Source organism: Macrobrachium rosenbergii, chromosome 31, assembly GCF_040412425.1.
Source record: "Macrobrachium rosenbergii isolate ZJJX-2024 chromosome 31, ASM4041242v1, whole genome shotgun sequence".
NCBI classification, from domain to species: Eukaryota; Metazoa; Arthropoda; class Malacostraca; order Decapoda; family Palaemonidae; genus Macrobrachium; species Macrobrachium rosenbergii.
The window spans coordinates 29078892-29091948 of record NC_089771.1 but is presented as its reverse complement, the minus strand read 5'-3'; the positions used below and the strand labels follow the sequence as shown (position 1 = coordinate 29091948).

General features: G+C 37.3%; 1 protein-coding gene across 1 annotated transcript; it reads right to left on the bottom strand.

Annotated features, from left to right (window-relative positions):
• Positions 1-4409: 4409 nt before the first annotated feature.
• Positions 4410-11074, bottom strand: tsu (40S ribosomal protein S12 homolog tsunagi). Its single transcript, XM_067132567.1, has 5 exons — positions 10930-11074; positions 7119-7253; positions 6840-6976; positions 6210-6334; positions 4410-4766 (listed from the first exon to the last, which is right to left on the bottom strand). The coding sequence occupies exons 1-5, from the start codon at positions 10988-10990 to the stop codon at positions 4739-4741; spliced, it is 486 nt and encodes a 161-aa protein (XP_066988668.1). The 5' UTR covers positions 10991-11074; the 3' UTR covers positions 4410-4738.
• Positions 11075-13057: the final 1983 nt, after the last annotated feature.

The following is a 13057-nucleotide window of genomic DNA, read 5'->3' as shown; positions in this document are numbered from 1 at the left end:
GGCTCCTTCGGGCACCAGGAGAGTTGGAAGACCCAGACCTACTTGGATGGAAGTCTGAAGGAAGCTCAAGATGAACACAGCACAAAACCATATCTTTATCAGGAAGGGGGGGTATATCTCTATGTCTGCTATTAGACAACAAATCCTTTACTTTATCAAGCAGGCTAATCCTGACTCAGTCCCAAGAGTTCATGATATTAGAGCTGTGGGCCCCTCCATTAACTACTTCCATTACATGAATTTCACGGATCTTACCAAATACACTGGTTGGAAAGTCACCCTGGTTTTCAAACGTCACTGTTTGAAATCATAGAAGCTCTTAAATTCTCAGCAGTCGCGGCAGGGACCGTTGTCCTTCCCTCTGGTTTCCTTTCTGATTCTTTCTCCACTGCCTCAGTTATCCCCTTACAGTCATTTCAGTCAGGCGTGCCTTGACTTTCTAACCTGACCGTGTTATCTGTATATTTGTCTAATTGACACATTTATGTTATAATGTTTTCAATTTTTGTATAGTTATTTTGTTTAAGTATATTTTTATATTGTCATGTTAATTTTAAACTCCCATCAGTTTCATTTTGTACATTATTGTTGTGTTATTGCTAGCAATTAAAAAATTTTTGGTGGACCTTTGGTCTTCTGTTCCCATTACATTTTGTTATCTCTTACAGTTTAAGAATGATATTTATTTCTCTGTTAACTTTTTCACTACTGACAGGACCCGATCCAGAAAAGGGATTTTGACAAAGGAAAAATCTATTTCTGGAGAGGGGACCATGTCACCTGGTGACCCCACCTCTGTCATGTGTTGTGTCCCCCCATAGTAAACATCATTCTGGTGGGGTGATGCTTTCATGGAATGCTGTGGTGATTTGTGTACTGTCCGCGAGTGGTGCATGGGTTTATAACGGCACCTCTCTGTGGGACTTTTGACTTTGGGATCTCTACAGGATAAGGTTCCGTGTTTTTATAGTTCACCCTTTTCCATACACGACTCCATCTAATGGAGCTCGCTCTGGGAGTAGTAACTCCAGCATTTCATTTAGCTTTCTCTGGTATCTAGCAAACGGAATTACCTAGAAATAAAGTGCTGAATGGACTTTTTCACCAGGTGACACGGTCCCCTCTCCAGAAATAGATTTTTCCTTTGTCAAAATCCCTTTTTTATGTAGTATTACTTGCACTACAAAAAAAAGTGACCTTTACAGTTGCACATAAACGACTTACCTGATGATTAAGATTTGACTATCTCGACATACAGTACCCTGAACTGCCGTCTGTTCTAACATCATCACTGTGTAGCTGTGAGGGGGGAATGGAAAAGGAAGTGGTTACTTGCAGTTGAGTCATATGATTGTCTAGCATCAATTAAAGGTTTGAATCAGAATCACAATGTCTACCTCAAAAAGAGCCATGAAGTCAGGTGATGAAGCCCATGTGCAGTCTGTTTACCCTAACCATTTCTAAAATGAAGTTATAAGAAACATTTAGCAGATACTCGTGTGGGGGGACTTCCTTGATAACCAGACTCCTGTGAATTTAGAATAAGATTTCCTAGAGTTTTCAGTCATAATGAGGAAACAATGGTCAGCCTCTCTCCACACACACTCCTATTTCAGTAGTAAACAAACATACTAATGTCAATATATATGGATATCAACAGTAGAAAACATTTTTGTTACAAAAAAAAAAATGTTTTAATACAGTTCAGTCATAAATGTGTATTTGTTTTCTGTTTCCAGGTTCAGGGTCCCACATCTGTCAGACAGAAGGTAATCTCACAAAGCACTTGTTACCCAGATCCTAAGTTGTCTTGGTAACCCAAGACTCCCTAATTTTTCTGTAAACTGTATATGAGGCAGGAAGATTCACGATGCTTTAAGGAAGGTTTCCTCAACATAACTGATGAGTCTATTAGGGAACATTATTAACATGTAAAACAGTTTCATCATGACCCCATCAATCATAAATATGTATGCTTGAATTGTTATTTATGCAGAATGACAAGGTACTGAATGTCTCACAGCGATAGCATATGCCTGTGAGACCCAGTAGAGAATTTGGAGACTAGTATGAGTCAGGAACAAGGGCTCCTAATGTCATGTAAAGCAAGGTACTTTTATCCGACAAAAATCTTCCAGATTTGGAAAGTGACTTAGCATTAACATGAGATGTAGCAGTCAATAACTCAAAGTATGTCTTTTGATAGTATACCATGATAAGTTATGATGAAGCAGAGGATGAACAAAGAGAGAAAGGACAGTCTTGGAGGAAGGAAGCAAAAGCATTTGGCAGTAGCAAAGATTGGGTAATCCTATTTGAAGGAACTGGTGAACATCTTTTGGCCTTCCTCCAACGCTGAAGAACTTCTCTACTTCAGATACCAGCCAGGCGGCTCCCAGCACCAATGTAGAACAACCAACTCTGTTACACTGACACCATGAACTTAAAGCATTTGCGTCCTTCATACCTTTTGTTGTTCAAATCCAGGCTGAACAAAAAAAAACACAAACCCCATACAAGCAATAAGGACTACGAAAGAAGTTTCAAGTTAAAGTCAGTCAGAGCGCAACAAGAAGTTTTACCTTTACTGTAGTTGAAGAAAAATGCTTGATAATGTCAGGTGACTACAGGGTTACCCATTTGCACCAAATTCCACTTCCTGCTAAGGAATATTCCAACACGAAAGGGTAAGTAAGTAAGTAAGTAAGTATAACTTAGTTTAACCAGACCACTGAGCTGATTAACAGCTCTCCTAGGGCTGGCCCGAAGGATTAGATTTTATTTTACGTGGCTAAGAACCAGTTGGTTACCTAGCAACGTGACCTACAGCTTATTGTGGAATCCGAACCACATTACAATGAAAAATGAACTTCTATCACCAGAAATAAATTCCTCTAATTCTTCTCTGGCTGATCAGAGACTCGAACGTGGGCCAGCAAAGTGCTAGCCGAGAACAGTACTGACCCATCCAACGAGGAACTGTTATGGTTTGTATTCCTGTAGGAACAAAATGAAGATTAAATTTCGGTTGTACATTAAACCTTTCCCTTAACGAAGTGGGTCCCAAGAAAAGATAACACAGTTTTAACTACAGAATCATGGATGAATCTCACACAAGAGATTTTAACATTAACCCTAAATTTCATAATCTATCTGGTCACTCCAACAGTAAATAAGGTTCATCAAGGGTACTCCCTTTATACATGCAAACCACCATTCACTTTCTGGCAAACCACTCGTACTTCCTGGATGTTGAGACCCTCCTTCCCAATACCTCTTCCACTCTACTCAACGCTTCCTAGTTTTACTAGTATTTCATCTGCCATTCTTTCCAAATAAATGAACCATGTCAAAACAATACTGATCAACACTAACGTTTGTACTACAGCGTATCTCAACATTTCCCATCCTTGTTGTTCTTCATAGGACAACATATACAAATCAATATCAACTCAACCCTTTCTCTGTCTTATGTACTGTAATTAATATCCAGACTTCAATTCCATGAAGGACGAGTTGGTTCAACAATCCTTTCTTATACTCCAACCTTTGCTTCCATAGACAAACTTCTTCCCGGTCTTTTACATACATTCTGCTTCTTTTCTTGCTCCACCACCCATATTGTGACACCTTTTTTTTCCTCCTTCTACCATCAATTAATATATTTACTCACAAATGATTACATGTAACTGTTTCCAACGACATATACATAACTACTGTCTCTAAATACTTATACAGTGAAAATATAATCTCGTACAATACCAGTCTCTGCAGTTTCTCTTTATCATCTCCAAACAGCAAAACATCAGCCATTCTGCAATCCATTTTCCGACCTCCAAAAATTTTTTTTTTTTTTTTTGAATTTTCTCCTCATAAATTGCACTAAATTACCTTAGCTACATTTTCCCGTTTAATTCAACTTAACATCTTCTACCTTAACATTTCCTTCAATCAAATTAATGATATGTAATACCTCCATCCAAACACTCTCAACACATCTATCACCACACACTGCCATCTACCCTCTACTAGTACATGACGTAATCAGTTTTCTTCTTCATTATCTCTAGCCTAAGAATAGCACAATAATAAGTGGAAACCATATATTTCCAACTTTCAGACTCCATTCCAAACACATTTCCAAAAAACAGTCTACTCATTTCCAAAAGGAATGCCATCTCTTCCCACAGTGATGTCTTCTACACCTGGCTTTGCATTTAAATCACCTAGCACCACCATTCTTTCATGCTTCCCAAACTCAGCATGACAAATTTAGGCTTTTCCAATTACACACACTCACTTTCGTACCTTTCAAAGCCTGGCCCATACATACTACTACAGCTTGTTCTTCTCCTCATTCAAGCTTACTAATGAACTAATATGAGCGCACAGGTTATGAAAATAAGCTGTAAAGAATGTTTTTATTTGAATTACAAAAATCCAGGTCCCTAAGAATTGTTCAGATACAAGTTAAATACTTTGTATTTAACAATTTTGAAATCTATTAGTAAAGAAGGATAACTATGCCTTATGAATGAAAAGGATAAAACAGGCTCGAATTACTACATACCAACGAAACAGAAAGTAGAAAAGGACTCTGTTGAACAGATCTCTTGGCTATTTATGAAAAAGGCATTTGCGGAATGAAAAAGATGCACTGAAATACTTCTGTAACGAGTAACTTGCTAAATCTGTAAAAACTGTTGTACACCACTCATTTACTCTAAGACACCTAATTTCAGCGTCGCCTCCTTTCTTTTTTATTCCTGAAACGAAAAAATTCAACTTATTACAAACAGCTGACATCATTTAAAATATTTCTAAAAATGATATTCTATACATAGCTGCTAAGTTCAATCATACTCCTGAAAAACTTCTCTCAAGTCATTCAAAAAAGTACTTTGTAAATTGCAGTAGAAATGTGTATAATCTACTGACTCTAGAATCACACAAAGGTTCAATATTTATAAACTTCCAAAACCAAGAAACTGGTATATCTATTACTGGTCAAGTCTAATAAAACTCACTTAACTATTTAACAGATTAATGAAATCTTTAGGTTTAGTATGCACATACTAAATACACTTTATTCTAACAAACCTATCAGGATGGTACTTAAAAGTGACTAGCAACTAAGAATTCACTAAAATGCTTATCATTTTTCTATGGGAATGGAATATAAAGAAAGATGGAGGAAAGAGAATATGAACAGAGGTACTGTAAAAGGAATGAAAGGGGTTGTAGCTAGGGTCGAAGGGACACTGCAAGTAACCTTAAGTAATGCCTACAGTGCACAGTGTGAGGTGCACTGACAGCACTACCCCCCTACAGGGTCCATCAAGTAGGGAGTGATCTATGCTTGCCCACTTTCCTCAGCTTGAAGCTTTTCCGTCAATCCAGTGGATAAAAGGCGGACTTTTAAAAGTAAGGTAAGGGTAAGTACCTACAGAAAAGTGGTTTTACTGAAAAGCCGAGTATTCATACAAAGCACAAGCAGCCGCCTAACCATACACAACCTATACACGTCTGAAGTATTAGTACAGGTTCTATTAAGAAAATGTAACTCCTAAAATGAATAAGGTGAAATCTACTTCACCAATTCTTCCAAAACACAATTACTTAAAAAAAAAAAAGTCAGTTGTATATTTGTATATGAAAGATTAGGTGTCTTCTAAACCTAAACCTTAAGCTGTTTTCTACTGTATGTATCAAATCGTGACTCTTCAGGGAAGCAAACTGTAAAAGAATCTTCTTCTTTAATAAAGATCCAGTGCATTGTTTTATGTAAACAGACCCCAATACGGGCAAATCTGTGAAGAAATAAACAGGTTTTTACTGGCCTGTAAGATTAACCTTGAAACTTATGACAGGCAACACAGGCATTGGTGTCAACTCGATAATAGTGACACAATTGACAAAAGGCTTCAATGAATATATATATAAAAAAAAAAGTCAAAAGGATGCAAAACCTTTGCAAAAATAGGGTAAAATATAGACGAGAACCTATAAAATACTGACCAATGTTTAAAACTAACGTAGGTGGGTACAAATGGAGTTACTGTACTGTATATTATACCCAAATTGACAGGAATTTCTCATTCGCCTATAAGAGCAAAACTGTCATCTTACAAAATTCTTCGTCAGTTGTTAAGAGGTAAAAGGTTCTAGAAAGGGAATGGCTTGCACTTTGTTAAATATCTACTACTTACTTTCTCGGTCCTTTAACAAAGCACCATTCAACTGTAATAGTCTGTCCTAGGATAAGCGAGCCATTTAAACCATCTAGAGCTGCCTGTGCTTCTTTAAAGGTCTCAAATTCCACTAGAGCATATCCCTTAAAAAAAAGAAATATGAGTTAAGATTTGAATATACACAGATTACAAGATATTGTCAGTTATTGGTGTAAGATTCAAATCCAGAAGCTGACTTGTTGGCTGAAATTTATGGCAATACCTAGGAATCATAACATTGAGTAACTTATAACCAAAGTGAATAATGCTTTTCAAAAAAAAAAAAAAAAAAAAAAAAAAAATCACAAGCTTTTCTAACAAGAGCTGTTGTAATAGTACACTAAAAGAATACTAATTAATAACAATATGTATTTGGTCATCCTAATGGAACTTTTGCCTAATATTTTATTACTTAATCTAATGGCCACCTTATAAATTTTAACAAATACTATGGCTAAAGCAAAATATTATGCCCATCATAAAAGAAAAGACTATTGTAATATTCAATATGTTCTTGCACAACAAAAAATGTAAAAAAAAAAAAAAAAATTTTTCTTGCACAACAAAAAATGTAAAAAAAAAAAAAAAAAAAAAAAAAAAAAAACTAACCTTCAAAAATCCAGTTCGTCGGTCAAGATTCAAGTGCACATTTTTTATTTCCCCATATTCGGAAAATTTGTCTTGTATATCATCTTCCTGGGCCTCCTCATGAACACCAGTCACAAACAAAATCCAACCTTCTACAGCTGTTACCAAGGAAAGAAAAAAAATTATTGTATTTCACATATTTCAAAAATGTACTGTATTCTCTCACATTAACCAAAATTTCATGTGCATTTCTGACTTCAAAATAGATGACCTATTTAATAGTAATGGCTTGTTACTAACATCTCTGAGGTCCTGGCTCATCATCGCCTTCAATCTCCATTCCTTCATAGAGGATCTCCTGCCGGTCTCGTTCATCTCCACCAAAGCCACGGCCCTTGCGCTTCTTTGCTCTTTCTTTGAGTCTAACAAGACCCTCTAAAAAAAAAAAAATTATAACACCATAATGTATATTAATTCCTAAAAATGATATTTTTTTTTTCTAAAATAGTGTACAGTAATTTGCATTCTTTCTAGGTATACAAAGCATGGCCTTTTATATAAGAGTATTCTTTAACGCAAGCTGGAAATAGCCAGTGAACTTTGTAATGAGATGGGTTAACTAGTGGTTACAAGGGTGAACAGGGAACACACCTCAGTCACCTGCCATAACCAAGTACTTTTTCCTTCTATCTTTGGAGCAAAGCAGGTTGGTTGAGGTGAGGTCAACAAAAATGTGCTCTGTATACCTAGGAAAAATACAAATCACTTTAAAAATTTGCCATTTCTTCCTATGTGAATACAAACTATTGCCTTTTATGAAGGGGGTCATTAGGTTGGATGTCATCTCCACCAACATACTGGATTTTGTAACCCATCCAGAAATGTCATGTCACCATTTGCAGAAACAAGCAATGATTTCTGTTACCTCCTACTCACTCTGTCATAGGGATGCCAGAATGGTAGGCCCCCCTGGTTCGAGAGTGGGTGCAGAACCCTCTCTTAAGGTTAGAAGGATCAGTTGGAAGGCAATTATACCTGGAGGTACTGCATAGCTTTCGTGCGGGTAGGACGTGTAAGTGAAGTGCTCTGTGTAAAAGTGCCTGACTTGCGCGATGTTCAAAGTGAATAAAAAGAAGAGGAAGGAAAAAGAGAAAAATACTGTAGAAATTAAATCAAGTATAGGAAATATCAAACTATCATACGAACATTATCTCATAATTGTCGAAGCAGCACGTAAAGATGGAGCACTAAAGAAAATACTGGAGAAGGGTGCAGTTGGGAAGTTGATGATGAAGGAACTTGTGTGAAATGTGTGATGCATGGTTCCACTATGGATGTTCAGGTAGTTAGGTCAGATACACACCCATACTTTGGAGTGACAACATACTGTACATGTGTAACAATTGCTAGGGGCCTGAACAAAGAACACACAAAAAACCACATTGAAGATGAACTTGAAGAAATAAAAGAAAACACAGAGATATTAACAAAGTTGATTCAGGATTCAGCTCAGAAAACTAGTGATGTTGTGATCAAGATAGATGAAATCCAAAAAAAAATTGACAATGTTGATAAAGATGTAAAGATCATGACAAACAATAAACAAAACTTATGCTGAATCACTAAAGACAAAAAAAGTGCTTCTGGTCAACTCTACAAACGAAGAGAGCACAACAGCTAATGAAAAGAGACAAATTATGAGTAAAATAACGGCTCAGTTGAACAGGTTAAAATAACAAGAGATGGACACTTATTTGTAAGATTTCCAGACAGATAAAACTTAGAGAAGGCAAAGATGGAGATTCAGGAAATCAGCAATATATCAGTAAATGAAAAGGGTAAACTTAAACCAAAAATAAAAGTAGTCTATGTCGCGAAGGATGAAGACGACATTGTTGATAACATTGTATAGAAAAATCCATGGATTTTTCTATACGTCATTTTCAGAATGAAAATGACGACCTGAAAATTGTAAAGGAAATAATAGTCAAAGATAACAAATATAAATACACTATATCATCAAATGCACACCACAAATACGAAAGGATATCTATGACAGAGGTGACATTGTGTACACTGTATAGCTGTTGCAAAGTATACAACTGTTACATGCCCTATCAATGCCATAAATGTCAGGAATCTGTCATAGCGCAACAAACTGAAGAAGTAACTGAGCTTGCCCTAGATGTGGTGAAAATCACAAATTAAATGAATGTCCTAGCAATGTCTTCAAGTGTAAAAATTGTGTAAAGAAAGGCCATAGTGATACTAAATATAGAACATATGATGGCAACAAGTACACAGTATATAAAGAATATATGTTAAAGGTGAAAAACAATAGGGGTCTGTGCAATTTAATAAACATACAGTCGGTAGGAAATAAAACTAACACTATTAGAAATTTTATAAATGATCATAATCTAGATTCAGGCGAGACAGCATCTGTACACTGTGCACCAAGACTATACAACAAAATACCACCTGATGTGAGGAGCATACAAGAAGAAAGCTAATTTAAAAAAGAACTAAAGACTCTCCTATTCTGCAGGAGCTACGATACTGACGAGAAAACGCTGAAAGACGATTATAAAATAGAAGAAGCACCTTGTTTTGAAAACATTCAAAGGCCCTGTGCAGGGCTGTACATAAACCAAACAAAGTGAACAAAGTGAGCGAAGTAACACAGTGACTCAACCCTGCCAGCTTTGGCAAAAGCACAGGCTAAGCACACTGGTATGCTGGCTTGTGTGACAACGGCAAGTGATCAGTACTACCAGCACAGTCTGAATTTGCTGACCAGAGCAATCCCATTCATGGAACCAGCAAGTAAAGCTGGTTGGTGAGACCAATGTCAGCCCTACTACAGTGAAAGTAACACTGTTGCCTCCCCGAGCCAGGGGAAAGTGCTCGCTCGAACTCCTCAAAGACTTTTCTCTTCCTCCTATGGGAGGTAGGAACGTGCTTGTGTTTCCTCTCTTTGCCCCTAAACTATGTCTTACTCTCCTCTGTGGGCTGTAGCCCTACTTGAAGCTGCTGAGGCATCATCCATGAGAGGAAGGCCACACTGAGCTTCTCGTGGCTGCAGCTACATCAGACAGTATTAAGTCACCGTAGTAAGAGTGTGTGCATTGACGCATCACCTCCTGTGTAAAATAACCTATCAGTGTATGTGGGGAAAGTAGGGAGGTGTTTGGCATAAGGGTAAATTCACCCTACAACAGAGTAGTAAATAGTGTGGATCCACCTAAGCGTAATGCATAAAGATTCACTAAATTCACTATTGCCCTTCGCACCTTCATTATGACACTATTTTCCATGTAGACAAAACACTCAAAACAAAAATGAAAGTGATCATCGAAAACCGGAGATTAAAGTGAAAAACTTTGGTCTTCCTGAGAGAGAGAGAGAGAGAGAGAGAGAGAGAGAGAGAGAGAGAGAGAGAGAGAGAGAGAGAGAGAGAGTGTGTGTGTGTGTTTTGTATTTTAATGACGTTCATTTTGGTAGCTACTTCATCGAATACTAATATCCCGTCACAGCCTAACCTACTAGGGCTGGCCTAACTCAAACACCCTAAACTGGCCAGGGGTCACCACCCCTCTGGGCCCCCAACTGTCCGAAATAGGCTAAAGGTGCTTGACCTACGTGACCCATCGCCCAAATAACCTTCGCATTCCAGTCGTGTTTAGGTGAAAATATAACTCATGCTGATGTGAAAGTGTATAATTCCTGTACTGGAAAATAATACGGTATTAAATAAGTTAATTAATTCTCATTTCATTCGCACATATGGCTAGTGTACTACAGTAAGACCGTGTAATTATAGGCTTCCTATAAACTAGTTCCACCCTGTACTTTGACAAGCAACTGCGGAGAAGTATATAGAACCCGTATTTGGCTATTAATTAAAATATTAAAGTATTAAATACGTTAATTAACTCTCCTTTCGATCGCAAACACGATCACTATACAGCTGTCTTTTGACACACAGTGAAAAGCGACACTTATTTAAAGACATTCACGACTGACATACGTCCAGTTAATGCAGGAATACAATCACTAACAATTAATGTACCTCTCTGTGGCGTTAAAGACGTAAAATACGCATACTTACGGTCGCCATCCTCATCGACTTCGAATTCTTCGGCGTTTTCGATGTCCAAGACGTCTGCCATGATGCCTGTGATACCAACAAATGATGTTCAATTGTTATTGTTGCCGTTAGAGAGAGGTCGCCGTTTCGGAGCTGGTGTCGCCATCTTTAAAAGAGGCATTTTTATCATCCATAATAATAATAATAATAATAATAATAATAATAATAATACATTCTTGTATACTTCACTATCTTGGTAAGAAAACGCACTGACGAACGGCGAACGAGGTAAATGTACCGAACACATTATTTAGCTAAACAAAACTGGTATCGTTGATACATGAAAGTAAAGAATGACAAAGAAACTCTTAAAGTTTATTATGATTAATAAGACTATACAAGATCCAACTACTGTAGCCGAGTAGAGAGGTGACTGGTTTCTGTCACACCGCTTTCTGCTCCTGAACAAGTCGGTGAAACTTTTGCTGGTTGAAAAACAAAAACTTGACACAAGATAGAAATTTTCGCAATTTTGTTTCGACACCGAACTCACTCACGGGTAAATTTCGTATTTTTATGACAATTATCATTATTAAAGAGTAAAAAATTACTTAACTAATACACTTAGATACGATTTATCATCAGACAAAAGAAAGGGTAGAAAGTAGAGGGTCGGTCCAATGAACCCGATTGTGGTCATTGGTCTAGTAGGTTGATGTATAAAAACAAGCGTTCTGAGCCATAGAAATATATTGACGCTCCAGAAGCAATCGTTGTACTAACACTGACACCAGACATTAATTTGAAAAACTGCATAATTGTCACATCCCTGGTGTGTAGTAATTAAAAAACCTGACTCGAGTGTTTAGTTCATTTTGCTTCCACAATTTGTTCAGTCTACCATGATCATTCGGAAAGTTTCTCGGCCTAACCCAGAAAGCGTCACACTAGGATGGCCGTTTTTTTTATGACTTGTCGTCTCCATATTTCAGTGTACGTTGTTCAGCAATGTTGATAATCTCATCTTCCTTGCCCTACTTGTTCGTCAGCTACTACTAATAGTTTCCTTGTTTTAGATTAAACCAGCATTACGCTTGCGCGGGTTCTTGCTCCAATAGAGCAGCCTGCAACTATTTTTGTCTTGAATAACTTGTTCTTACTTGCTAAACTTTTTTTTAATGGCTTCTTACCATATCCATACACACACAATGTCCTTGGTGGCGTATATCTTGGTGTCATAATTCTATCGCAATGTGTACATCCATATACGTATTCTATCTTCAGTCCTTGCTGTAGCAAATGAAGCTAGATATATATTTTTATTTTCCAGTATTCGGATATTTTGTAGATCATACCATATTAATATAGAGTTGTTGTCTGTGGTTGGTTTAACTTATTCTTAATTCTTGCTGCTGCTTACTTGTATTTTTGAAAAGATCGGTTACACCCATGAGTTAACTGCATTCTGTTCTCAATGTTTTACTAGAAAAACAGCAGCACTTTTTCTACTCATGAAAATAATATAAAGCAGTCACCTTCAACACAGTTCAGGCCATGCAAAGCCTGATGACCAAATGATAACGTGGTTTAAGGCCTATCAGGAAAATATTCAAAGCCTCTGTTGTTGAAAACCCAGTCACCTTAGTTTTCAGACCACAGTGATTCAGCTCTCTAGGGCTGGCTGACGACTTATTTTACGTGGCAAAACCTGGTTCTGAACAACGGGACCTACAGCTTATTGTGAATCCGAACGAATTATAGGTTTAAGGCCCATCACCGAAATAAATTCAACACCACAGTGGCTCGAGTGACAGTCTGAAGTCAACCGACTCAGCCAACGAAGGGCTTTCTGTTGTTGAAACAGGGAACTTGTGCTCATAAAGAGAACGTTCAATTTTGTGTGTACAATTCACGTCTGTAACACTTTGCCAATGGACACCAATTATTTGAAATTCTGTCTGAGGAGGATGAGTGTAGAGTCACGGTTTCTATTTATTAAACTGATTCCTAGATAGAATCGGGGTAAAGATGGCGAATCCGTGCCAGTTGTCCGAAGAAATCGTCTGGATATTGCTCTGGCGTCAACATCCGTGGTAACCTATCATCTTGCAGAGAGGTTAGGCCTATTCATTCCCAATATATGGGTAAA

Coding starts and splice junctions, on each gene's coding strand:
- tsu (XM_067132567.1), bottom strand. CDS start 10,990: ATGGCAGACGTCTTGGACATCGAAAACGCCGAAGAATTCGAAGTCGAT. Junction 6,335..6,839: donor GACGAACTGGATTTTTGAAG/GTTAGTTTTTTT, acceptor CTTTTTTTTAAG/GGATATGCTCTAGTGGAATT. Junction 4,767..6,209: donor TTTGTTAAAGGACCGAGAAA/GTAAGTAGTAGA, acceptor TTTTCGTTTCAG/GAATAAAAAAGAAAGGAGGC.